The sequence below is a fragment of the Ambystoma mexicanum genome, chromosome 6p (genome assembly GCF_040938575.1).
Source record: "Ambystoma mexicanum isolate Mex_15411 chromosome 6p, UKY_AmexF1_1, whole genome shotgun sequence".
In the NCBI taxonomy this organism is placed as follows: Eukaryota; Metazoa; Chordata; class Amphibia; order Caudata; family Ambystomatidae; genus Ambystoma; species Ambystoma mexicanum.
The window spans coordinates 1,193,837,736-1,193,865,534 of NC_090935.1; the positions used below are offsets into that span (position 1 = coordinate 1,193,837,736).

At 46.4% G+C, this 27,799-nt stretch overlaps 1 protein-coding gene across 1 annotated transcript in view; it reads left to right on the forward strand.

Moving 5' to 3' along the window:
* OSTF1 (osteoclast stimulating factor 1) overlaps positions 1–27,799 on the forward strand; it is a 175,236-nt gene that overhangs the window by 109,548 nt on the left and 37,889 nt on the right. Inside the window, exons 5-6 of the mRNA XM_069625839.1 lie at positions 20,695–20,748; positions 25,582–25,689. Of these exons, the coding sequence (XP_069481940.1) occupies positions 20,695–20,748; positions 25,582–25,689 (162 nt within the window). The remainder of the gene's footprint in view (positions 1–20,694; positions 20,749–25,581; positions 25,690–27,799) is intronic.

Consider the following 27,799-nt stretch of genomic DNA (forward strand, 5'->3'; position numbering starts at 1 on the left):
TCATCTCCCGTCGCTGCTGTGGTGGGATAATGACCCGTGATGGCGTGGTGGGACCGAGAGGGGCCCCGGCAGGGCCCCACTCTGCCTCACTTTTTGGATACTGCCGGGGATCTGCTCCGGCCCACTTGAAGCACTGAGAACGAGAGCATTTTGCAAAGCAGCACAAGAAACTAAATCACGGGGTTCCTGGCCAGGTTACCTTCACAGTTTAATTTCTTCTTCAATGGGAAGAGGTGCATAATGACCGCTTGTAGAGATCTAGATCTCTCATAGATGCTAATAAAACTTTACAATGACTATCTAACAGGCTTTTTGGACAGAATGGACCCACTGAAGACCAAGCTTGTTAGAGAGAAAAATACCAGCAAGCATGGTTTTCACATGACTTACTAACACTCGGGCAGAGAAAAAGACATGCCAAACGCATCTGGGAGAAAAACCGGACAGAGACAAATAAGATGTTATGGGACGCATTACAAACAACTTACAAAAAGTTGATCCTGGAGGAGAAACAATCATTTTATAACAAAGAAATGGAGAATGCAGCTAACAATTCAAAAAACTATTTGAAATATACTGTAACTTATAGAAACCAATACTACAAAGAAATATGCATACACTATCTAGGGAAAATTTTACCACGGTCTAACAGGCGCTTGCAAAGAAAATGAGCTCAACCAGAGCGAAATTCTCCATGACTCTGGGCGTCTCATTAGAACATGCTACCCGTTCTGTTACAAAGGACAATATGGAACACGTTTTCCAATTTCAGTCCGACAGATACCAGCATGGAGGCTTTTTTGAAAACCACGAGACCGACCCAGTGTCAGGGAGGGATCCTGTCCTCTAATTTAATTTTGGAAAAATTCCTCAATCTTTATTACTTACTTGGTTAGATTTGTAAACTGCTTCCATCATTGCTCAGTACCAGATGCTATCAAGAAGGTGGCTATTATCCCTTGATTGTGACCCTAAAGATCCAAATAATCTTTGCCTTATCACCAACTCGTAATTCTTATTGAAGGTGATAGATGGTGGCATCAGTTCAGTTGCAACATCTGGAACAAGTGAACATGCTCCACCCGATGCAGTTAGGTTTTTGCCCCCAACATGGGACAGAAAGTGCCCTATTGGATCTCCAGTCAGATGCTGGAATATCTGGAGGGGGCCAAAGTGGGTCTCTTAATTCTGTTAGACTTGTCTGCGGTGCTCGACTTGCTTGATCACAACCTGATATTAGATGCCTCAAAGAAGGCCATGGATTGGTTTTACTCGTTTTGAGCAACAGAGAGTCCCGAATAAGCTGGGAGGGAGCTTTCTACAATGCAGAGGAAATACGTTATCGAGTACCACAGGGTGCATGTTTGTCCCCGGCCCTTTTTAATCTCTATATGAGATCTGTCTGCAATCTGTTGACTAGTCGGGGTGTGTACTTCGCAAATTAAGCAGATGACACCCAGCTAGTGGTAGAGCTCAGTGGAGACTATACGATAGACTCAGCTCGGCTAAATCACCTATATGATACTGTAAAGCACTGTGAGACAGAGTTTATGATCTTTGGCTCAGCACAGGCAAGAGCCAAGCTTAGTCTAAAGTATAAATCCATGCTTGTAGATGGGACCTCCTAAATATTCTCGATAAAAGTAAGACCTTGTGTGTACAAATAGACTTCCCTTCGCCCCAAGGTGCATGTGGATGAAATCGTAAACACCCACTACCATCTAAGGGTACTTAGACAAGCAAAGCCATTTATATCTAAATGAAAACAGGGAAGTGCTAGTCCGGGCCATCATTATGCCCCGGCTAGACTATAGTAGTGTCTTGTTATTGGGAACAAATAACGATTGCATAAATAAGCTACAGAGGATCCAGAATGAGGCAATCAGGATCATCTTAGATATATCAAGGAGGAAATACACTACTGACTGTAGAAAGAGATTGCACTGGCTTCCAGTCGCAGTCAGACCAAGTTTTAGGGCTTTTTCTGTGGCGCATCAGTGCCTTCAGGGGAAGGCCCCGGCTACCTTAGGAAATGGGTAACTCCTTATGCCCCTACCAGAGACCTAAGAACAGGTATGCAGCAGCAACTGGTGGTTCCCAGGGAAAAAAACAAGGGGGCAGGGACGTTTTTTTGATGCACTTACGACCCAAGTTTGGTACACGCTCCCTCTGAATCTTTGCACTGAGGAAAGCCACGCAGCTGTTGAATACACATCTAAAAACCTGGTTATTCACATAATTAGGCCGTAGGTGCCTCTCCCGCTGCTCATGTTTTGTCCTGTGGATTTACATTTTTGTCCCTGTCCTTGTGTTCGTGTTATCAGTGCTCTGATGCCTGTGGGCTGTCCGCGCTATAGAAATAAATACATAAAAAAAATGGATGGGGAAAAAGGTGCACCTGCAATGCGATTGGAGTAAAGGATTTCCAGGTACATTGAGCATAGCTGATGCCTTATCTATTGTGCCATGTTTACAACCCATGGCTCAAACAAATGAAGCACTAATAGGGTTAATAACGGCCTTTTTTCCTGTTTCCCGGGTCTGAAGTAGTTGCGCAAATCAACAACATAGTGTGTGAGCCCCCAGACCTGCAGGGCCCTAGTGATATAGAGCAGGAAGTAAGCTCCAACCTGGGCGACCTAGACAATAACTCTCTCCTTGACTTCTGCTATTCTGTCCAGGATCATTTGCTGGGTGCTCTGAAGCCGAAATCTGCTTGCACTAGAAACCTGAAGGCCTCATCAGTGATATCTAAAGATTCCACTCAAATGGAATGGGACCCTGACATCCGGTTATCAAACTCTTCCAACATGTGCTCTGACCTGAACACTTCTGTCCCCTTCTCGACGCACTTGGTTCAAATGGACCAGCTGACAGGGATCCAATTCTTTTTATCTAGTCTGCAGCTCGCAATGAAGATTTGACTTAAGCTCTGTGGTCATATAAAAGCCCATCAGATGGGGATAAATGGGGAGTGTCGGCCCCTGTAAGTGTCGGCCTCTCCGCTCTCCCTCCCCCTCCTCTCTCTTCTCCACTTTCTAAATCTTTGGAGAATAATGGCCATATAAATGATTGCCCAAAAGAAGCAGGTACAGGGTTGGCAGTGGCTGATAAAGCAGCAATGGGAGAAGAGGTAGTCATCATTTCGGGGGCTGCTCTTGATCACTCTTTAACCTACCAGACACACAGAGAGAAACGTCAGGCCAGAAAGGCCACTTTGAAATCTCGGTGGCAAAAAAGATTGGCATTGCCTCTCTGGATCTGGTCACTCAGGGGGAAACATTTTTTTTAAAAAGCACAAAAGTGGTGTGCCCGCCAGAAACGAAGAACGGTTAAAAGAACTGGCACTCTAGCTGGATTTTGCCCAATGATAAGTCAATGAATAGCAGTGTATCGGATTATGAATCTGTGCCCATAGTGAAAACTACAACCGTCAGCAGGCATGGTGAAGGGAGGTTGAATGCTTGCTCAACCCCCGAGGTGATAAAGCATGAGGTTGCCCCACGTCCACCTGCAAAGCTTGCTGCTGATATGTCGCAGCCAGGGTGGGAAGATCGATTTGGACTCTTCTGTCTTCACCATCAAAAGAATATGTCAACAGAAGAGAGATAAGTGGGTCAATCGATCAGAGCTGCTCACCTTACTACATCAAATACTTTCCTTGAGGGTATTCGTCTCAGAAGACATTGCTTTCATTGAACCCCTCAAAATGCTTAAACACAAATATCTCTGGAATCCACTGCAGGGTCTCTGACTCTATTCTGTTGATCCGCAATTACAAAAACGAAATGTACAAACTTGGCATTGAACTGGACATTGACCCAGAGACCCCTGACCCTGGTCTTCCGATCCCTGGGAGCAAATCCTAAAGCCACCCGACACTAAAACTGAAGTCGGAAAGTCGGTCCGAGGGAGAGGCGAATATCGACGAAATAGTATTGCGATGGCCAGCAGTGGCCCTACCAGCATTAACCACCAAGGACCAATGAAGGATTTCTTTTTTCTCCTGGAACTCCAGGGGGCTGGGGGGGGGTTCACTCATCTGATGGGGACTGGAGCCTCAGTGAAATGTTTAGCAGATAATCACATCTTTATGCTGCAGGAGACCTGGCTGCGGGAGCCTTATTATGTTGATGGCTTTGATATCATCCAGATTTTTGCTAAAAAAAGGATACGTGGGTGCCCTTATGGTGGCCTCCTGCCTGGGATCAGACACCTTTTGAAACTGCTTAGAACCATCCAGACCAATTCTATGGACTATGTTATGGTGGCAGATTTAGCAGTTAAAATTGTGGATACTGATTCCTTATTATTGGTGGTATGTCTTTATGACCCCCATGGGGGACACAGACGGACAGTATTCAGAAGTCATTAGCAAATGTATTTGCCAGATGGATATGTGGCAATGGGGCTATCTTCATCATCCTTGGGGGGGGGGGGGGATCACTGAACGATGTAAATGCACCCATGGTATTGATCCAAGTAACAATGTTGCTAGCATTTCAAGTATGGCTTCTCCTAAGCAAAATGTGCAGGGTGACAAATGGCTGCCTTTTCTCACTGATTGGAACCTGTTTATGCTGAATGGATGCTGTTAAGGATGTCAATCAGGCGACACACACCTTGGTCTCAGCCTAGGGTGTAGCGCTCAATTGAAATGCCTTTCTCCTTATTTTATGTGGATTCAATTTGAGATGTAACACTACTCGTATCACACCCCCTCTTTCAAATACCCCGGGTCACCATAGACCGGGAACCAGGCCTTTTGGTGAAAATACATTTTTTTATTTATTTTTAAATTAAAAAAAATCATACAATTTTAATAAGGGGCAACAATCACCAATGCAGTGATAATAACAATGAAAATGTAAGCAATGCACTTAATTAACCTTCTCCTAGAACATATACAAAGCACACGTGAATAGGAGCATTTTTTGGATTTAGGAAAGATAGCACCCAAGTTAAGATTTCCCCTGCAATGTTCCATCATCCCACAATCAATAATATTCTGAGTGGATCGAAAGAAGCAGCAGGTAGTCAGGAATAAGAGACAGAAAACAGATTCAGAATCTGACCTTCCCTCACAGAATAAGATGCAAAAACGGACTTTAAACCCTTAGCAAAGGCCTAAAATAACACTCGAATTTTACAAATAATTAATTAATGTGTGGTTAAATTATAATGTACATATGTTTTATCACAATAGCATGTATGTTCTATCACTGGCAATCACAAGGCAATGGATCGGCAAAGGGCATACAATTCAAAAAGGAGTGAAAAGTTGCATGTTGCAGCCAAATGACACATTGAAAAGTTGCAATTTTCTCAATTCCTGCTTTAAATTGCCCAAATGGTTTTTAATAAATGGGTGTAATACTCTGATTTGGAGTGCGGTTTTTGGGCTGGGGGGGTAGATATATATCACATGGACAATATAGAGGTGAAAATAGGTCTCTAGCTGGTGAATTGAAAGCGATTTGGAAGGTAGAGCGGGGTTCTTTTTTATGAAAATAGAGCAGCTAAAGTGAAAACTTCGGTTTTAAAAGAAAGGCAAATGCTACTTAAAACAAAATTATCTAGACTATATTGTTAAAGAGTAACACAGTAAGTTCCAAGGTTGATTCGCGAGGTCAACCTTGTCCCATTGCCCCCCCCCACCTCTCAACCGGAACAATAAAATATATGGAAATTAGTTTGATTACCCCAAATATAACTAAGGGCTTATAATTTACAGCAGACGAAATTGAAAAGAGATGGCGCTAGCACTTACACATTAAGGACGGGATACAAGGTTAATTGTAACAGTTTACAAGTTACCAGGGTATAACTATGACTACTTAGAGAGTGGAAAGGACAAAGGCAGTGCAAGGTAAACTAGGTGTTGCTGTGGGGTGGGGATTATTCTCACAGTCTACTTTTGAGTTTTTGGGATTTTTGGACAGTCAATAGGGTCTGGTCACCACACGACGGGCGCGTCTTTCAGCAAACAGCTCGGCAGTTCTGGTCACCGGATGGCAAGGACAGCTGGATGGCAATTCTGGTCACTGGATACTAAAGGTCAGCTGGATGGCAGGATTGCAGCGGGCATGCAGTTAGTGGGCAGCAAGCCAGGCTGGTTCAGGATGCAAAAGGTACCACAGCTTTCCCCTTTTTAATGGGCGATTAGTGGGTTGATTCTGGAACAATGGCCTTGCTGGATTAGGAATCAGCTATGCTTGGTTTTTGTAGTGGGCTCTGGAGTAGGGTCAGCAATGATTTGGCCTTATAGTTGGAGTCAGTAAGATGGATGGAGATCAGGATCGCTGCGCAGGAACTTCAGGAAGAGTGTGTGTCTGTCTAGAGTCTTGTCATTGACTCTTATTTATAATGCCTAGTGACATCATAGAAGTATATGGCTGGGCAGGCTTAGCTAAACGCACCTCTAACCCACTGGATTGGTCAGGGGTGCTAGTCTCCGCCTCGCTCTCAGCTGGTTGGATCTAAAGGGCAGGAGGGCAGATTTATGATGGGAGTTTTACAATGTCCAAAAACCTCCCAATTACTTTAGCTAAAATCCGATTTTGCCTCAAATGGTACATTTATACAGTTGAAGTCTCTTAGCAAATTACATAAACAGGTTACATATTTTATGCAGACCATTGCCGTCCAAGCCTGCAATCTGTGAGGCATTGTTTTGTACATTTAATAATCTTTGGTCATTTTCAGTGTGAAATGTACGACCTAAAATTCTGTGACTTTACACGTGCGTACATACTATCATGGGGCCTATTTCTGTTAGTTAACGTTTCATCATATGTCCTTTCCCCATGATTCACATTCTTCTGACGTTCGTGTCCCATACATGCTATTGACAGCCAAGACCTCTTATTTGAAAGCCACAAAAATCACATTTAAACTACTAAACTTTAATATTTTTGCAAAGTCCTGCTGCAAAGATAAGTCTTCAAAGTTTCTTAATAAAATAGTCTTTTGAAACAAATGGACATCCTTTGACCTGCACTGGACCATTTTTTTTTTCTTTTTCAGCTACCACTAAGTGTCACGTCCACCAGGGGGAGGATGGGTTTTTCCAGCTTGATTGAAGGTTTATTTCCCCTTCTCCACTTCGCACGTCCGTGTCCTGGAAATTCCATTGAAGAGGGCTCAGCCCAGACCAGATTCTGTCCAACCTAGTAATTATCACTAGGGTGTTAGTATCTACTGAGAGGGCCCTTTTGTTTCTGTCATCCTCTCAGCAGAAACCTGTCTGGGGCGGATTCCTCCCCCCATGCAGCCACTGAAGTTCAATTTAAATGTATTTATTTTTGTTCTGAATTGGAAGGAAACGTGCTCAATAGAACCATTTCATACATTGTGTTTTCACAGTACAATCCCCTTTTACATTGCTAGGCAAGAAGACGTTTTTGTTCAACATAGTGTTTGCCAAGCCCATTTTTACGCATGTGGGGCAAGCAGCTAGCATTTTGCCTTCAAATTCTGTTTTTAACTTTACATTTGGATTCCCACACTGTTTTGCAGCCATAGTTATTTTCTTCTAGGCAGTAGTTTATTTGGACCACCTATGCACTGAAATTGACATAGCCCACAGCTGGAGTCTCTTTGAATTACTGTTCATTGACACTTTGTAACTTAAAAAGTGAAGCTTTTCCCCGTGTGGTGGAAAATTTAGATTTTTTTTTTCCAGATTTGGTTTGACAGGGCCTGTCATTCAGGGGTCATACTTGGTTTTGCTGAAGCACAATGGGGTTATGAATGGGCATGGCATGGCCTTGGTAATAACAGTGGTTTGAGTAAGAACAGATACAAATAGTGTCAGAGCAGCATCATTTTAAGGCACAATACCCCCTTTTCAATGGGGACTTTGGGCTGGCAGCAAAGCGGCCCTGCTTTTTCACTCCATTTCTTTTGTATATGGAACAACGCACTGGCAAGCTCCCTCAGTGTGCCCCCTTGTTCCATCCTGCCCAATATGTGCTTGGCAAGATGGTAGAGCCCTCTTTTTGTCACAGCAAAATGCAGTTTTGAGGCCATGGTGCTCACAGGAGCCAGCGCCGCCATTTTGCTGTTGACTGCAGATCTGCAGCTGGTGATATGGGGAAGTACTGCTGAGTGGGTAAATATATCCCACAACGCTTGAATGGTGACCTACCGGGGTTGACTACATGGAAAGTGGGCAGCAAGCAAGCTATGCTTGACAATTTATTTTGCCAATCCAGCCCTAATTTAGCGCTCCCTTCAAATGAGTGTACAGCCCAACGATAGCAGTGACCATGTCATCCTAATGAATGTATCCATCGACACTCGTTTCCCGTCTAGGAAATTATGGGTCAACCATGCTGGCAATAAAGTGAGTTGGTCGGAGACAAATATACAGCTTGTGAATAGCAGTTTTTGTTCCAGCAATTACATGACCACTGCAAATTTAACAATTATGACTGGGGTTGAAATCGAGGGATGGTTCTCAACTACCATATTAGCAGCTGTAAAAGAGAGTACCACGCGCAGTACTCCGGTCGGATTAACGCCACCATTATGACGAGGCTTAGAGATGGGAAAAGGGAAATGAGAATGGAAATTTGTCAGGCAAAAAGTAAGATCTCTGCCCCTACCCTCCCTGATCTAATCAAAGCGATCAAAAATCCTTATTGATGCTGGGTCAAATGTGGCATTATTCCTTAAAACAAGAAGGCTGTCGAAAGATGGCTGCAGTGCTATGCACTGGGGACATGAGGAAGATATCGCAGGCACTGAGGGCGGCAAAAGCAAGCCTGGGCAAAAAAGTTAGCAATTCTGTGAGCAAAGCTCAATGGATCGCCCATGTTGAGATGGCTCCCTCGGTACAGAACCATGTTGAGACAGAGAATTGACAAGAAGGTTGCTTTAGAATCCCCCGGGAAGCCATCTCTCTCAAGAATTTGAAGCTTAAATCATCTAAAGCTCCAGGCCCCAATGGGCTGGCTACATTGGTGCTAAGAAATGCCTCCGAGCACTGGGCAATAATCCAGGAAATACTGTTTAACAAGGTGATGCAGGAAGGTAGGATCCCAGGTGATGCAGGAAGGTAGGATCCTTTCTTATTACTGTGTATAAGAAAGGAGATCAGATGCTTCTGAGCAACTATCGGCTATTGGCCATGTTATATGTTCCCGGAAGGCTGTTTGCCGACTTCTTGCTAGTTCGCTCATAGTCATGGTATGATTCTAATAAGATCTTGGATCGCTTCCAGGTGGGTTTTCGTCCAGGTTCCTCCACTATTCACAATCTGAGGGCTATGGACTCATTAATTGAGGGCAATAGAACTAGGTGCGGACATGGCCTGTATGCATTGTTTATGGACTTCACGTCCGCTTTCGATTTGGTCCCTAGGGAGAGGCTATGGGGCAAAACTCACAGCCAGGGGCTGCCCACTTGTACCACATTTCATAAAATTGCTCCATTCTGATAACACAGTGCAGGTTAGGCTGGACTGCGAGGTGACATTGTCAAGGCCCATGGTTGGCTCTAGAGGGGTCAAAAAGGATTGGCCTTGTTCTTGTTTAACATGTACCTAGCAGATCTCCTGGAATATTTAGAGAAGCTGGATACCTGCCCGCCTAGGATCGGCTTGGTGCAAGTTAAATACCTTGCCTATGCCGATGACTTGGTCCTTATGGATGTGACTTGCTGGTATGAGAAAGCTAGCAGATGTGGAGCTACGCAACGGAGAATATGCTAGTTATCAACAGGCAAAAGACCCAAGTCATGCTTTTTAACCATGAAAGTGGCCCATCCGGTTTTCTTGATATAGGGGACCGGAGTTGAGTATACCGAAAGCTAAAGGTACCTGGGGGTGAGGCTAGAAAGCAGAAGGAATTGCCCCTTCCGTCAAGCCACCAGAGAAAGGAAGGCTATGCAATTAACTGCACTGATTGGTGCCTTCAGCAAGAACTCTGCAGGGTTTAGCCTTAAAGGCAAATTGAAACTGTAGAAACAGTGTTTCTGCCTGGCTGTCTTGTATGGCCTTGAATCTCTTACTATGGGGGATATGTACTGGGTGGCCAGAGCAGGAACACGTTTCTGGTGTCGAATACTGGGACAACCTCTGTGTCTCCCGATGGAAATCATCCTCCTGGAACTGGGCATTTGCTCAATGTTTACAATGCTCCTGCTGAAACGTGGCCTATTATATCTGAAGGCCCTTACCAACCCACAGTGCGACCTACTAAGACTATTGGGTATGGACATGGCAAGCAGAGAGAAATCCGGGTTTGTCAAGTTCACCTCAAGTCTTTTGAGTTCTATTGACTGGTCGCCAGATTGGGAACTTGGCTACTAGGAGCTTCAGAGGGAGCTCCAAAAACAAATGCTGGACTGGTATAGGCTAAAAGACCATTCTCATCTTCAGAGCCTGAAGTCATATGAGTTCACATCATGTGTTATATACCCCAGGGAGAGCGCAGCATTATCTCATGCTATGTCCCCCTAAAAACCTGCACAGTTTCTTATTGCTTCTCTGAATAAACAGATTGCCAGTGCTAGCAAATACGGGGCCTGCTAAGAAACTGAAGCAGACTGAAAGATTCTGCCGCTTATGTAAAAATCAAAGTTGCCCAGAAACTGGAAAGCATATCTTAACAGAGTGCCCCATTATGCTCTCTGTGGTTAAGTTAAACCTGGGCTACTTTGTTCGTAACCTGTCTTTGACGGGTGAGCAAGCCTTTTGGCTCCGCTGTTTAAACACGGAAAATAAGAGTCTGCAGTTGGCCCTAAATCGTGTTTGGCTATCATTTGAACAGTTGCTGGTGCCATGTGTAGAGCCGTTGTCATGTGCAGTGTCGCTGTACCCTGTAAGGCCTGCCGAGGAAATCTTGTCTGTGTGATTTTCTGTTTGCTTGATACCTCCGTTTGAAACTGTGTATGAATTTAATTTTTGTATATCACGCATTTCATGAACTTATTATTATTTATTCACATTTTTACAGCGCACAACAGCCTGTGGGAATCCTGGCATTTACAAGACAATGAGCTTAGTTACATAGCTCAGTTACATAGTACACAGTAGACAGGAAGTACATTCAGAGTTACAGCAAACAACGTAAAGGGATGACCTGCTGAGAGAAATGGGGTGGCAGATTCAGTTGAATAGAGTAGTTTCTAGGGCTTTCCTGAAGGCTGAGAGAGAAGGCTCTGTTCTGAGTGAATTGGGTAGTGCGTTCCTACGTTTTGGCGCAAGATGGGGGAAGCCAATACCCCCAGTTCTGGCCCTTTTCATGGAAGGGATGCATAGTTTGTTGGCATGGCAGGTTCTTTTTGAGCGTGTGGAAGTATCTTTTTTAGGTGTATTTAGGGCTGCTCTAAGGGCATTATTCTGAATGACCTGAAGTCTTAAGATTCTTTGCAGAGGTCCGTACTAGGAGGACGTTACAGTAGTCTAATTTGGCTTCAATGGTGGCTCGGGCTAGAGAGAGGCAGTTTTGCTTAGAGACATAGGGTTTTACTTTGTTGATGAGCTTAGTAGTTTGGGCAGAAGTGGAGGCAATAGCGCTGACCTGTTGCGTCATGGATAGGGTGGAGTCAAAAGTTGACACACTGTGTCTTAATGAGGAGACCGCAATGAGCAAATTGTCTATGGTGAAGTTGAAGTATTTTTGATCCAATTTTGCTAGTGTATCTTTGGGACTGATAATGATGATCTTGGTTTTATCTCCATTTAAGCATAGTCCATTTGTCGCCATCCAGGCTTGGATGGTGCTATAAATTAGATGGAGGGCTGCAGCGTCTTGATCGTATGAACCTAAGAGAGGCAGGAGTACCTGTGTATCATCGCCATAGTTCGTGTAAGCTACGCCGAGGGAGTCCAGTTTGTCAAAAAGGGGTTTGGTAAACCAATTGTAAAGGGTGGGGGCTGTGCAGGAGCCCTGCGGGACTCCACAGAGTATGGTAGTGAGAGCCGCATTTTCCTGGCTGGAAAAAACTTTCATGGCTCTTCCGTTTAGGAAAACAGTGATCCAGGATGAGGCCAAATTGGAAAATGGTGCTGCGTGGATGAGATGTGATGTGAGAATCTTGTGGTCCACAAGATCAAAGGCAGCCGAGAGGTCAAGAAGTAGGAGGAGGGCAGGCTTGCCTTTGTCCATGATTGTAGTTATTTGATTTTTAAGATCTAGGAGGGCCGTTTCAGTGCCATGTCCTTTGCGGAACCCTGATTGCCCCATGCCGAGGATGGCATTGGATTCAAGAAATAGTTGAATTTGATTGTGAGCCGCTTTATCCAGAATTTTTAGGAGGAACAGGACTGTAGTGATGAGTCAGTAATTATTAGGCAATGAGGGGTCTAAGGAAGGTTTTATTAATAGAGGGCGTACCCATGCTTCTTTAAGGCAGGTGGGGACTGACATGGAAGTAAACGAGGCATTGATTTTTTTTTTTTTTTAAATATTTATTTTTTATTATTTTCCAAACAACAAACAACTTCTCACCCACATTAGGGTGGAATTAGCCTAGCCATGTCCCTCCCAACCTCCCCCTCTACTCCCCCCCCATGCCTCCCGACCCTTATATATTGTGTACTGCACCAAGGCTATGGGTATGCGTCCGAGACGGATACTGTTTTTACTGCGTGGTGGTTGGGGAGGTCGGCGCCCCCACTGACTCATTCATCAAAAAAGTTACCAAAGGTCCCCAGATGTCAGGTGGGCGTGTGTGCTGTGGTAGCAACTTAATGAAGTCTGTCTCGACATCCTGGCAATAGAGTATGTCTCTGCGCCATGCGGTGATAGTTGGGGGAGGACCGCGGCTCCATGTCATGGCAACTCTTCTGCGAGCCAGTGTCAGTAGAATACCTGCTAACTTTCTCGTAGGGGCCTTCAACAGTCTGGTCATGCCCAGCAGAGCTGCAGTGTTGGCTGGGAGAATCGGTTCACCGATTATCTTACTCGTGATTTCCAGCACCTGGGGCCAGAATGAGGCCAGTTTAGGGCAGTCCCAAGCCAGATGTAAAAAGTCTGCCGACACCAATCCACACCTCTCACATCCGAAGGAGGAGTCTGGACTCTGCATTTTTGCTTTTGCAGGTGTGAAGTACGTTTGATGCAGGTAGTTGAAGTGGATTAACTTGAGGCGGGTATTGAGGGCAATCTTCTGGGTCTGTCTAAGGATAAAGGACCAGTCGGTGTCGGAGAAAGTTAAATGTAGGGCTTTTTCCCATCTAGATTTGGCTCGGGACACTGTGGAGGACGAGTCTGTAGTTATGGTTCTGTAGATCTGTGAGAGAGGTCTCCCCTCACCTTGAGATTGGATTGCCGAGTGCAAGAGCTGCCATATTTGGGGTTGCTGCGGAAAGGAAGGTAGGATTGCTCGCAGCGTGTGGCGTACCCTGAAATAGATAAATATGTCTAGCGAGGTAGTGCCGCCTTTTTCCCTCACCTGGTCGGGAGTTAGGAAACCGTCATCTGTGAAGAGGTCCCCCAGATTCCTGATTTGAAGTTTCTCTAGCCATTGGAGATAAACTTTTTCGGACGTCAACGGGATCCCGGGTATGAATTTTGCTGGTAGGAGTGGAGAGTATCTTGTGTCGATATTGTACCTTTGCGCCAATAGCTTCCATATCTTGTATGTTGTTAGGATTACATTCATCGTATCGTTGGAGACCGGGATATTTGCGAAGATGACGGCTCTCAGTAGGTTCGGCGAGGCTAGGGCTCTTTCAATTTGCACGTGTGGTCGGACAGGGTTTGTGGCGTACCAGTGGCTGAGAAATTGTGCCTGAGCCGCCCAGTAGTACCTCTCCAAATCGGGGAGTGCCAGGCCGCCTTTTGTTACTGGGAGGGCTAGCGTGGAGTGAGCCACTCTGGTGGGTTTGCCGGCCCACAGCAATTCCAGGACCAGACTCCTTAGTTTTTTCAGGAAGAGTTGTGGAAGTAGGATGGGAATGTTGGTGAAGAGATAGAGAAGCTTCGGCAGAATCACCATTTTGACAAGAGAGGCTCTGCCCCATAGTGTTAGGGGTAGGGTTTTCCAGCGGGCTACCCTTTCTGTTAGGGACTTGAAGACCACTTCGTAATTGTCCTGGAATATTTCTTGGTGATTTAGCGACATTTGAATGCCCAGGTATCGCACCTTGGATAATCTCCAGGTGAGGTGGAAGTCATCTTTAAATGGCTGAGTCGCCGGGGTGAGCGGGAAGATGATTGATTTTGTTTGATTAATTTTGAGGCCAGATGCTGCCCCGAATTTGATCACTTCGCGCATGATTGGGTTCAGGTTTTCTACTGGGTCTCTTATGTAAAGAACCACGTCATCCGCGTACAGTGAGATGATGAGTCTGTGCGGGCCTATGACCAGACCTCGGTGTTGACTATGCTCACGTAGATTGGAGGCAAGGGGTTCCATTACCAGGGCGAATAGTAGAGCTGACAGTGGGCAGCCCTGTCTGGTGCCTCGTTGCAGGTTGATGATGGACGATCTGGCTGTACCGACTATTATGTTGGCTGTAGGTTTAGTGTATAGCAGAGAAACTAGTTTAATGAAGCGAGCCCCCAGGCCCATCCTTGCGAGTACTGAGAATAGGAATGGCCATTCCACCGAGTCGAATGCTTTTTCAGCATCAAGAAGGAGGGCGATGGCTTGTTGGGCTGGGTCTAGTGCTCCCATCACTCCAAACAGTCTCCTAATGCCGAAAGTGGTATTGCGGCCTGGTATGAATCCCGCCTGGTCAGCAAGAACTAGAGCAGGCATTAGCGGCATCAGTCTATTCGTTAGGATTTTTGCTAGAATCTTGTTATCTAGATTTAAGAGGGAGATGGGGCGGTAGGAGGCACATTCATCTGGTGGCTTGTCTGTTTTAAGCAGGAGAATCACATTGGCTTCACGCAAGGTCTGAGGTAGGGTACCTTTCTCCAGGGCTTCATTGTATACATCGGTCAAAAGGGGAGCAAGGGTAGACGTGAAGGCTTTATAGAATTCTCCGGTTAGGCCATCAGGGCCGGGGGCTTTGGCGTTCGGGAGCGATTTGATTGCTTCAGTTATTTCTGCTGGGGAGATCAGTTCATTGAGGGGATCTCTCAGCTGTGCCTCTACCCAGTATAATTCGGTCTCCCTCAGGTAGCTCAGTGGCGCATCGGAATTTTCGGGGTGTTGGGAACTATAGAGTTCTTGATAGAAGCGTCCAAATTCTTCTGCCATGTCGACATCTGTGGACAATGTTCTTCCCTGTTGACTACGGATTTCCGTAATAGGCGTCGGTGTGTGGTCAGCTCTCACCAACCTCGCCAGGAGAGCTCCAGGTTTTTGTCCCTCGCCGTATTGTCTGATTACTGTGCTGCGGTGGAGAAATTTCAGTTCGCGCTCGGCGAGTGCGTGAAACCTCAGCAGTTCCTCTTTCAGGGCAGCTTTCGCCTTTGGTTCGCTCGAGTCTCTGGTTTGGCATTCGAGGTCTTTGAGGTGGTCCTCGCAGGTTGTAAGTTCACGTCTAATGAGTTTGATGATGCCGCTCTCTTTAGTCTGACATACGCCCCTTACGAAGCATTTCAGGGACTCCCACAGCACACCGGCCGAGGATACCGACCCTATATTGGCTTCAAGAAAAATCTCAACCTCTTCCTTTAGCTCTGCTGCGAAGACCGTGTCTAGCATGGAGCCCGTCTTGAAGCGCCAATTCTGTAGTCTGGGAGCAGATTGGGAGGGGAGGAGACAAAGGACCATTGGAGAGTGGTCTGATAGAGTCCGTGGCAGGATGTGACAGGGACCGGGCTGCAGGGGGCCTGTTCTGGATGAGAATAGGTAGTCGATCCGAGAGCTGGTATTGTGGACTGCTGAGTGTAAGGTGTAGTCCCTCAGGTCCCCGTTAACCGTTCTCCAGGCGTCCTTTAGGTCGAAGGCTCGGCAAATTTCTGTTATTTGCAAGCTGGCTTTAGAGGTCTGTTGTGACGAGGAGTGTGATCTGTCCTTGGCCGGGTCTATGACAGTGTTCATGTCGCCTCCCCAAACCACCGTGGAGTGCTCGAGTGAGGAGAGTTGCGACACTACCCAGCCAAAGTTGTCTGGACCATCTACATTAGGGGCGTAGGAATTAATGAAGGTTATCGCCTTGCCTGCTATTATGCCCTTGACTAGGACGGATCTTCCTATGGAGTCTTTTGCAACGTGCGTTAGACGGAAGTTGGTTCTTCTGTGTACCAGTATGGCCACTCCTCTGGAGTAGGAGGAGTATGACGAATAATATCTATGGCATCCCCACGATTTGGCCCATGTGCGTTCTTTCTCGGGTGTTAGGTGGGTTTCCTGTAACATTGCCACGTCAATTTCATGTCTCCTTAGGTATTGGAGGATTTTGCGGGTTTTGGATGGGATGTTACCACCCCTTATATTCCATGTTGCAACCTTGAATGTTGAGAGTAAGAGAAAACTCGAAATTGCGTTGGGAACGCATTGGTCCTGTGGTTGGTGTACATTGTTCGTGACATGATGGGCTTGGAGCATGTCGTAATATATCACATGGCGTATGGCGCATGGCGACTGGGAGTAGAGAGTGGGGAGCGAGTCTGAGGGGAGGCATCATGGGAGGGTGCTGGCTTTTCCTTGTGAGAAATTCGTACATAACAAGTTCTGGTGGTGCCAGGAGGGTGGTTGTTAGTCCATCCCTGAACAAAAAACAGTAAACAATCCAACAGTCCATAGAACTAATCCCATTACGCGGACAACCCCCAACATGTCCGACGGGATCCCCCCCAACCTGAGTGAGGGAACAGATGCTGTGCTCGGGGCGCTAGGGGCCTCTCCAAGAACTCTGCCCTATTGTTTAATGGGGCGTGAGCGTGTTCCGGCAGTTTGTATGCGTTTCGGGGTCGGGCCCGGGTTTTATGGAGGATTCCTGGGGACCCTCTCTCTCCGTGCGCGGGGTCGTTGAGGGTCGTGAGCTGGGCAACCGTTACGGTCCAGAAATAGGTGTGCTTCCTCAGGAGAATTAAAGAAGTGGGTCTGCTCATTATGTTGTACCCTGAGACGTGCGGGAAACATCATGGAATATACGAGCTTTGCCTCTCGAAGTCTTTGTTTGGCGCTGGTGAAGGCTCTTCTCTGGGTCTGTACTGTCGATGAGAAATCGGGATAAATATGGATTTTGTCTCTGTCGTGGTGTAAATCGCCTTTCTCCCTTGCTAGTCGCAGGATGGTGTCACGATCTCTGAAGTTGAGCAACCTTGCTATGATGACTCTGGGAGGTGCGCCCGGGGCCGGTCTGGAGGACGGGGTCCTGTGGGCCCTCTCTATCATGAACATTTGCGAGAAGGAGTCTCGGTCGAAGAGGGTGAGGCACACGGACTCCACAAAGTCCTCCATCTTCCTTGGGGTGTCGCCTTCCCTGACCCCAACAATACGGATGTTGTTTCGCCTAGAGCGACCCTCCAGGTCCTCGCATTTGGCCATTGTTGCGGCCATTTGGTTTTCGAGTCGCGTGACCTTGTTGGAGAGGGATGCGGCACCGTCATCGAGGTTCGAGATTCTCTGTTTGGTGTCATTTAGCCGTTCTGTATGTGTGTCTAGGCGATGTTGCATCAGGTCGACTTTGGAGGATAGACTGTCCAGCTTGTTGTTCAGACTCCCTATGCCTGCTTTTAGATCTAAAAGGAGTTCTTTTATTTCCATCGGATAACTTTCGGTTACTGGTTGCCTAGAGCTGCATGGTGGAGGGTCATCTTCTTGTTGTGGGTTTGGGGTTCTGGGTGCCGTGTTGCTATCAAATGTCAGCTTTTTTTGTAGTTTGTCCACTTTGCCCATCTTGGCTGATGTATGTGAGCCTTCCAAGCAAAGAGGGTCCGTGGCGGCTAGGTGGCTTGTAGTTGTTGCCGAGACTGGGGGAGAATTGGTGGCGGGAGTGACGTTAGGCTGGCGGAGGTGTGACTACCAGTACAGTGCCAGGAGATTTGGGGCGATGTGGCCGAGACTGGGTCTCACCAAGGCCCTGGGGGAGATCAGCCCCCTGGGTCGTCGCCCCTAACGGACAGCCTCGCCGGGGGCCGCATTTTGGGAGTGAAGCAAAATATTCTCGTGGCTCGCGGAGATCTTCGGCACGTACCTCAGGTCTTTGTCCTTCGGACGGGTGTCCCGACCTCCACCGCTCGCGTCTCCGCCTCCCGGATCAGCGCGGCCCGGCACAGCAGCCCCGGGGAATCGGGAGGGACGTCACCCCGATCGGCGTGCAGGAGTCACAGCCGGGAGGAGGGGGGGGCCACTCCGGATCGTCAAGCGGCGACACCCAGCCTCCTGGGGGTCCGCCGGCGAGGTGGTCTCGGGAAGGATGGGCCCTCGGCGTCTCCACCAGCCCAGGCCTCAGCCCTGTGTCCGGAGCTCCGACGCCGCACCAGCATGCGACGGGACCCGGACCGGCTCCGGGGGGGGGCGGCGGCACCCCACGAGGGCTGCCGGCGCTCGTGGATGATGGATTTCCGAGGGAAGGAACGGCTGTTCCGCGTCCTCCGCCAAGCCACACCTCTCTCCCCGGCGCCCGTCCGGCGCCCAGGCAGGCCCCGGCCCCCACGCCGATGCAGTGACGCGGGGTCCCGAGCTGGTCGATTTTCCCCCAGATTCCGCCGAGGAGTGTTCAGAGCACCCAGAAGCAGGGAGAAGCCTTCTGTTTTTCAATGTGCAGCCGGGAACCGCAGGATTCAGCAGGATTTATTTCGGGCAGAGCGGGAGCTCAGGTGAGAGCGGCCATCTTGGTTGGCCCTCTAGCGCCCTCTCGTAAACGAGGCATTGATGTATGCCATAAGAGGAGGAGCAACCGAGTCGGCGCATTCTTTTACAATATTAAGTGGGCAGTCCTTTGCACAAGGACGGTTTAAGGTGTTTGAGGAGGTCGAGAACAACTTGTTCCATGACATCATGGAAGGAGAAGAGCTGGTTGGTGGAGTTGTGTGGTAGGTGGTGAGGTGGGAAGGGCTGGTCGAGTTTGGGGAGGTCTTTAGATTGCGCTTGAATTTTGTTTTGGAGCAGTTCTATTTTATTGAGCAAGGCTACTTGTATACTGGAGCAGCAGGCTTCGTCTTTAACAATCTCATCAGTGCTGATGGGGGCCGGGGCGGTAATGAGTTCTCTAAAGATGGAGAACAGTTCTTTAGGTTGAGAGTTAGCCTTGGATATGCGTGAATTGAAGGAGAGAAATTTAGCATGAGTGACTGCTTTTTTATATTGTGTGGATATCCGTTTGAAGCTATCTTTGTTGCAATCACTTGGGTGAGTTTGACAAGTAGATAGAGCGTTGCGCTTGATGGTATGTAGGGCAGATAGTTCATCCATGAACCAAGCGTTGACGTGCAAGGATTATTTTCTCTTTTTTTGTTTTCAAGAGGTGCTATGGCCTCAATTGCATTGGTCAGCTTGTGAACATAAATGTTTGCAAGTGTGGCTGGGTATCCAGGAATGCAAGGAAGTTGTCCCTAGGTAGTTGTTTATGAATGATGAACCGCTTGAATGCATGATTGTTTATTTTTAATTTGTATATTTGCTTTTTATCTGCTTGTGATTTTATCCTCCTTTATGTGTAAAGTCTTTGTAACACATTAAAGTATAAAATAAAATAAAAATGGTACCATATTTAGACTGTACTTAATCTACGGGCTTAACATGGCATGTCCCAACTCGTATTGGCCTTTGTGAGATGCAATCCTTTGAAAATGGTTTCTCTATTCCCCAGTGCTTTTGCATACCCTTAAAATGCAATATCTGAAATGAGCCTTTTATCATCTGGTCCTTGCTTAAAACTGAGTTCACCCCAGAGCTGGGTGCTTCCGCAAGCCCTCTTCATCCATCCTGAACATCTCCAAATGTTCCGTTCTTTACTGGGTATGTGGTTCACAATTCTAGAAGGGGGTTTATTTTCCGTTTTCCCTACAGCATTTTAAACAATGTATTTTCTTACTCTTTCCATTCCCCGGTACACAGTTCACAGAATGCAAAACCTTTTGCTAGCAAAATGGAGGCAGTGAGGTTTGATGTGGCTGTAGGCTCGTAAGTTAGACTCAAGCTGTACTTTCTGCCATGTGGGCACTTGAAACATTACAGTAAGTGAAAAGGAGTCATTGGGCCTCATTATAAGTATGGCAGTACGGCACTGTTGCTACCGTACTGCCATACTATGAGTTGTGCTTGCGCGTCTCGTTCTGCCCGCCAGGTACAACCTGGCGGGCAGTGCGGCACCTGCGAGCACAACTCGTGAATGCACCAGCACCGTTATGAACAGTGCCGGTGTATCCAAGCTGGGCTGAAAGGGGATGGGGAGTCCCTTATTGCCGGCACCCGCGAATGGGCAATTACTGGGTCCGCCGAACTCTGCATGACCCAGTAATTGCCCATTCATGGGTGCCGGTAAAATCATGAGTTCGGTGGCAGCCGTGCCTTTGCCTTTGTTACAGGCACGGCTACCGCCAAACCCGTAATGAAGCCCATTGTCTGCATTTGTACGAAGTCTTTTTTGACAAACTGATGCTTGTTGTGTAAAACATTGAACCATTCGTGAAACATTGAAGTCTGTAGATGCAATGGCACCTATTGTGAATTTCTTTGCTTTCATTGAATTTATTAAATCTTCTATTCTTACCAATATGTTGACTCTAAATACATCACTTCATTATTTTCAATCAGTTGCGAAGAAAATGTGATTTTCTGTGTTTTGTGAAATCCTTTAAATCGTCTATGTGCGTATTTTTGTTTTAATCCTAGTGGCTGAGCAAGCTGAATCCATTGATAACCCCCTTCATGAAGCTGCCAAGAGAGGTATGTGCTTTTATTGCCCTTTCTGGAGTGTTGGCCCTCTCACCCACACATAACTTTCTACCCCACTGGCTCATTCTCCCATCACTAGGGCATATTACTTTAGCTGGGTGGCTGGATCACACCTCAAGCCCATCATGCAGCTTAGCAGCATGTTTTATTAACCATCTATTGATCCGTTGAACTGCTTCGCATAGACAATCCATTTGAAGCCAAACTCGCTTATAGCATACCGTTTCCTTCTGCAATCCCAGTCCATAGTCCACCCTAATGGATCCACACGCAGCCCACCTATTTTACAAACTTTTCTTTTCCCCTTCTATAGCAACCCATCCAAGTCTGTGCCATTTGACCCAATTTCCTATCCTCTTAGCTTCTCTCTACTCCTTTTCCTCCACAGGAGGAGGAATAATAAGGCAACCTCCATACAAGCCAGGCACTCTGCATAAAGAGGCTCTTTAACATAATATAACATATCACACAACCAGTTCCTGTCACTGCTCAGCCTAGCCTTCACTCTGGCCTTTGAAAGCAAGGTGTCGCAAGAGCGCATACAAAAAACCTCAACCAATAGATAGTTTGTCCCAAGAATTTCAATAAATGTAAAGCCTCAAAAATCTAAATGGCAAATGTTGCAACATATTTTAGAATATAGAAGTGTGCACCATCAAATTATGGCTGCAATATAGGTATGAATAAGTCAAATATGTAATAAAAGAAGTAATGGGAGGAAGCTGGAGCATTAGAACGAAAACAGGCTAGGGATCAATTTACACCACCAGATCCTATCTTTTTCTTGTAAAATCCCAAAAATGATTCTCTGCAAAACCACCCATCTAAAAGGTGAGCATAGGGTAAAGTACCCAGACCACATTCAATAAAAGTGCTTAAATAGAACATGGCCTAATACCAAGTGCCAACACAATAAAGGTGCATTCACGGGGCACTTTTCCCTTAAGGTTGAAGTGTGGCGGAGTGACTCATGCTGCAGCAATCAAATATTGCAATTTTGTAGCTTAAAACGACCCTCCCAGGTAGTTTATATGATCACACCACTGTTGTTGCTCCCTGCAATGAAAAGAACAGTAAAACTCAGCCTTCGCTGTCCAACAGTGCTTCACTGTAAACAGGAGCGCTGCTGAGTAGACCAAACATAGCTTTAAGTGAAAGCCTGTATCCCTTATGAACATCTGCCCACAAAATACTATGATAAACACCTAAACTCTACTTGGAAAATGGATGATGGGGTCCAACCAATAGATAAACAGGGAAACCATTAATGTCAATGGGACCACTTGTGGCCAAACAATGAAGAAAGTAGTTTCACCCCTACCCTCGCACATCCTCTCCAGGATGTTCTGGTAAAATCTGAGGTCCTGTGGAGTATGTCTTTGCCGAACGTTCGCAATGAACACTTAACTCTCCTCTGCCCATGTGCTTATCTGTTCTGCCTATTGCCTCTCCGTGTAGCATACATCACCTGATTATATTAAAAGCACAAGAGCATTGGTGAGCGAAAGCTAATCCTCTTCCAGCTCACTTCTGTTTGCCTGTAACATCAGGTGGCATTCTTTTTCCAAATGAACATCATTAAGGAAGCATGATGAGTGCCTGATGATCATTATGGTGGCAGAGGACTGGTTTGGTGAGTATGCCCTCACCTGGATCATTTAAAAGTGAAATTATTGAATTACATTTTGGTGGGGATTACCTATATTAGGGGCTGCAGCAGCATAATGAATGCCTGAAAGGTCAATTTAAATCTGTCCCCTTCACAGTCTCCTATTGGTGTGTACAAAATTAGTTTGTTGGTAGAACCAGTGGGCCACTGAAGCCTTTAAATCCAGGAAGGAACAGTCATTGGGTAACACCTCTCAGAAGCAGAAATAGAAGAATAAGGCTTACAAGCTGTTCCAGTGGACGGTCTCTTGACTGTTTATCTGCAAGTCTTTCGCTCATGACCTGGCTTTGCTACATTGCACTCTACATTGATGTGTAGTCTAACTCTATATCGAGATTGATGCAGCTTGAAGATGATCAATGTACTGGAGAGAGTCTGCTACGCAAAGTGTAGGGTATGGATGCATCAGCCGCAGCAGAGGGGCTGCTTGTAGCCACATCTAAATGTGCATCCCTCGAAGATGCTAAAATGCCTGTTTCAATTGGTGGACTGTAGCTACATTCGAAGTATGATCAGTAGCACCTATGAGGGTCGGCTACTAAATTGGGCTAAAATATGAATGCATCACTTAGTCACTGGTGATTCAAGTGATTCAAGTGTGTTTCTCAGACTGGGAGTTCATGACAAACTCTCTTGGCTATGTGGCGGACCAGAAGAAGAACTTGTACCAGAAGATATTATGTTTAAGGAGATTTAGACATTTCAAAATGAAAGAAATGCCTTTCTATCCCTATTGCTAAAGGCAGAATCCCTGTCTACGAAACTATATTAAGGTCATGTGCTTGTCGAAATAATAAATAAAGTCTTCCATCCAAACCTATCTTCTACCTGACCCTGCCACTAAAGGAAACGCAACTTAAATCAAGCAGTATGACCTGCTTCTAAAGTTTGTCTATTCTTGACCGCTCCTCGGTCAGTGTGATCTTTCTTCTCGACTGTCCGAACTATAGTTTTGTCCCAAAAAGAGTTCACAACGAAAAAGGTAGGTTTCTCCAAAAACCCACAAAGTCTCAAGTTCCAGAAAATATTAAGTTTTGATTTGGTTTAGGCGAAGGGGTAGCTTTTTAATCCCTTTCCACTATCAACTTGTTCTATTTGTATCTCTCTGCATTCTTCAAGTTCCACTGGTTCCCCCAATCTCAAACTCTTATTTATCTCCCAGGGTTGTTGATAAACCCCCATTAGATGCACTTCTCTTGGTTTGTCGTAAAGTCTATAGTCTGTTTGATTGATCATCGTCACTGGGCCTTCTGCCCGTTTACCATTGTTCTCTTTAAGAAAATGTTCCTTGGGGCCTGTGAGCATGTGACTTCCCTTGCTCCCTCTGGTTTTGATTTCCCACTTCACCGTGAGCACCCTTTGTACCTTCTCTGACCAGGGGCTCACTCCGGTGATCTGGTTTCCACTTGCTCGACTTCTTGCTTTCTACCACTCTCCAGCATTCTCTGGGATGTTCCCCTGGCATTTCCTTCCTTGCTGTTTGCTTCACTGTTGTGGACAAAGCAGTCTTTCCTCTGTCGCAGGCTGGGCTTGATGTTACTTTGGCTCCCTGCCAACCAAGTCCTCGGCGTGGTCGTGCCTCCAGCTGGAGCCAAGTTTCCTCGACCCTGGTGTTGCTGTGATATTGCTATTCATAGTCTGCTCGGCGACGTGTGTCTCCTTCACCAATGCTGCTCTCCGTAACGGCTGGTTCCGCTGAGAAGCATAGACATACCTCTGCCTGACGTGCGAATATCAGAGGCTCTCCTCTGCGGATCTCTTATCTACAGGACTGCCTACTTATCTGTATTCCGTGACCAAGAGGGGGCAGAATCAGCTGTCACGTCCTCATGGTAACCAGCATTGCCTTGAGCCAAACTTTTGTACCTGTCATCAAGATTGTTTTGAGTCTCATGATTAAAGGAAATAACATCTTATTGAATTCCCATGTATGCAGATATTCTTTCCTTTATAGGGAGTGCCACATGGGAATGGTATTCCCTGTGCCCTGGGGGCCGGGGGAGTCACTCCCAGTAAGGTCCTGCTTTCCCAAACCACTGAGGAAGGTTTTGCTTAGCGAGTTCACCTCCATAGCCACAAAGGGGGTGGCTCCCCTCTGGGAAGAAGGGACGCATTTCCCAGATTCCTCACAGCTGGCTGATACTATGAACCCAATTTTAACAATGCAGAGAGGCACCCTTGCCAGGGGCATTGTAGCAAAACGGCTTTCTGCCCACCGGCCCCACTAAATGCACTCTTGGCTAGTTGAAGACTAGATCAGTAATGAAACGTCATTGGTAGACGACAGGTGGATTGAAATGTTACCGACCAGGCAGAGTGAAACCTTGTTTAGCTAAGCTGGGGGACGGGTGCCGTCCCATTGAGGTATAGGCCTCAATAGGAAACAACAGCAGAACATTCCTTTGCCTCAGCAATGTGCATAGAGCCTCTTTTGTGAGCACTCTTTGTTTCTCCCACAGGTCGAAGACACAGGTCTTCCTTCAATTTGTGGGTCTTCATGTAGCCCATACTCAATGTTTATAGTAAGCTACTGTGTCATGAAGACACTAGCTGTAGTCCGTGTTTGTTGTCGAATCTTCTCTTCGAACAACCAGAAAATTCACCACATGGGATCTGTCAAAATTCATTTATTAAACGTGGAATGAATCCATTACATTTTGTTAAGTCCAAGACGTCCTGATATTCTGCTTCACTACACCAGACTACATATTTGAAAATGTATTTAATATTTGAATATAAACATAAATCGAAAATGTTGAAAACACGCAATGTTGCAAAATTCATGAATTTGCAAACTTTGTAGAAACACTTCATATGTGCTAGCCAAATTCCCCGGACCTCCACGCCCTCAAGCACACTTCCTTAGACCAGGCACAAATGCCCAATGGGCACAAAAGATGGACCTATGGAAGGTTATGCCTTCTATGTGAACATTCATACAAGTGCTCGTCATAAATGCATCCTTTTCATATTTGTAAATGTTTGCTAGCAATCGCCCTGCCACCCACCGGCAACATTGGACACGGTTCACGAAAACCTAGTTTGTTTCATAGGCATGTAATTTTGCCCTTCCCCACAAAAAGCTAAGGCGGTTTCTGTGGTGGTTTGTGAACCACTTTCATTTTTGTTCAGGGCTTTATTTTATTGTGTTGCAGGAAACCTAAGCTGGTTGAGAGAATGCTTGGAAAACCGAGTTGGTGTCAATGGTTTGGACAAAGCTGGAAGCACCGCTTTGTACTGGGCGTGTCATGGTGGACATCGAGGTAATGTGGAAGAACCAAGCTAACGACTTTGTCCCGTTTATCCTTTTTAGCTTTTATCGGCTGACAAAACTACTTGGCTGTAGACACAATATCTGAATGCTATAAATGGGGTTTACCGAGAGGATCGTTCTGCAACCTGCAGCGCCCCAGGTGTAAATGCAGGCAGGGCTGACTCTGCCCAACATCTATCTGAGGTCAATAAATTAAGCAAAATGAAGGTGGGTTATATTACCTACTGTTACAGCACTCCAAAGCAGGATTAATCGTGCATTATGTGCTACATTAAAAGTGATATTATTACTTATTAGCTTCCAGAGGAGAACCGCCAGTCAATCATGTGACCTGTAAAGCAGACGAAATCCATCAGTGACTTCTGCCTTGCTTGCGGCCAGCTATGTGCCTCCCCTGGGTGTCCGCCACTCACACACAGCCCCCTTGCCCCCCCTCCTGTTCACCGCCCAGAATCCACACCGTGCCACCCACTCTGAAGCCTATGCTCCAATCCATTTACCTACTGCTCAGACTCTCATGTCTTTTCCAATGACCGCCATGGCAACAGAAAAGGGACATAATGCCCTATGTCTCTTTTCTGTTGCCATCATGGCCATCTTGATTTTCTTTTTCCAGGGAAATTGGGTGTACGCATTAAAGTCGAAGCTCCAATTCCCCTTCCCCTTAAAAAAAAGAAGAAAAAAAAAGAGCCCTGGATTGCTAATAGTGAGAACTACTGCTATATGGGGTGGGCAAGGCTGCCAACAATCCAGAGTCCTCGGAGGGCCGCCTTTGCACTCGGGCCTACAAGGCTCCGGCGGGATGGTGGTTTCCGCCCCTTCCCGGCCACCCCACATGGTGGTTCTCACTATGTTGCATATATTAGCCAATCTCTCATTTAACAAGTTTCTTGGTCTATTTGTGTAATGGCTGTTGCTTATGGGATCCGTCTTCTCTGTGAATTGAATGGTAAATATGCCTTTAGTCCCTATCCTCCTTTAGTACAGTCCTTTGAAAAAGGATCTACGTGATCCGACGGCGGCTGATTTGCCCACGGCCGGAAAGTTCGCATGCGAAAGGTGCAAACCACCAAATGTTTGCACCTTTCTCATGCGAACACACATACATACCCACACCCCCAACATAAACAAACCCCACTTACCCTTTTTTTCATGCTGAGTCCCTGTGGCGCCAGTTCCCTTTCACTTCTGTGATCAGAAACCTGTGCTGCAGGGTCCTTTTCTTTCTTTTTTTTTTTCTTTTACGGGGGCTGCAGGGGTTCCCCCACCACCCTCGCTCAGTATTCTGTGAAGAATAGAGAGCGGGGGACAACCCCGCAACCCCCGCAGTCTTTTTTTTTTTTAATTTTTTTTTAACTTGCCTGCAATGCTACCATCAAAGGTTCGACCTTTTGGTGTTCGGACCTTTTGGTGGTAGCATTTTTAGACCTTTTTGTATGTGCGACCGTTTAGATACAATCAAAACGTACAATACCTTCGAAAAAGGCACATATAATTTGTATTGCCACAGTCCCCCAAAAAATGTGATCCCTCCTCCTCCGCCCCCAGCTATAGCCCTCCAAGAATCAGTGCGGGCAAAACATATACCTCATAAGGAAGCAGAAAATAATGACCTACCGCAGGAGTGTAGCGAGTGCAGTTGTTTCTTTGAAAGAATACTAGACTTTAATTTCTTTTAAATCTGGAATTCTTTCCTGGTCCGAGGAGCTGAACACATCAGGCACTGTAGGTCACCCTTTATCTGTTACTGGCGGCTCCAGGATGAATTTTCCTCCCTGTGGGTAACACCATCTCCACCCTTTCCAGAGTCATTTCCTTTTCTTATGCCACCACGTTTTGTCGCTGTTGGCACAGTCAGTATCCATTTGCACAACATAAACCGCAGCAGCTCTGATAGTTTGAAAATTGCAGAATCGGGCAACCTCGCTCAGGATATTGAAATGGCTAGCCTCTGCCCTTCAGTTTGCTAAGATGGCTACAGCCCCAGATCTTTTGGCTGTTGCCCCGTATAGAAGCTCGGGGGGGGGGGGTACAACCGAAAAAGGCAAGCCACGCCCGAGTCCCGACTCTCCCGACATTAGTTTAGCCCTGGACCTTTT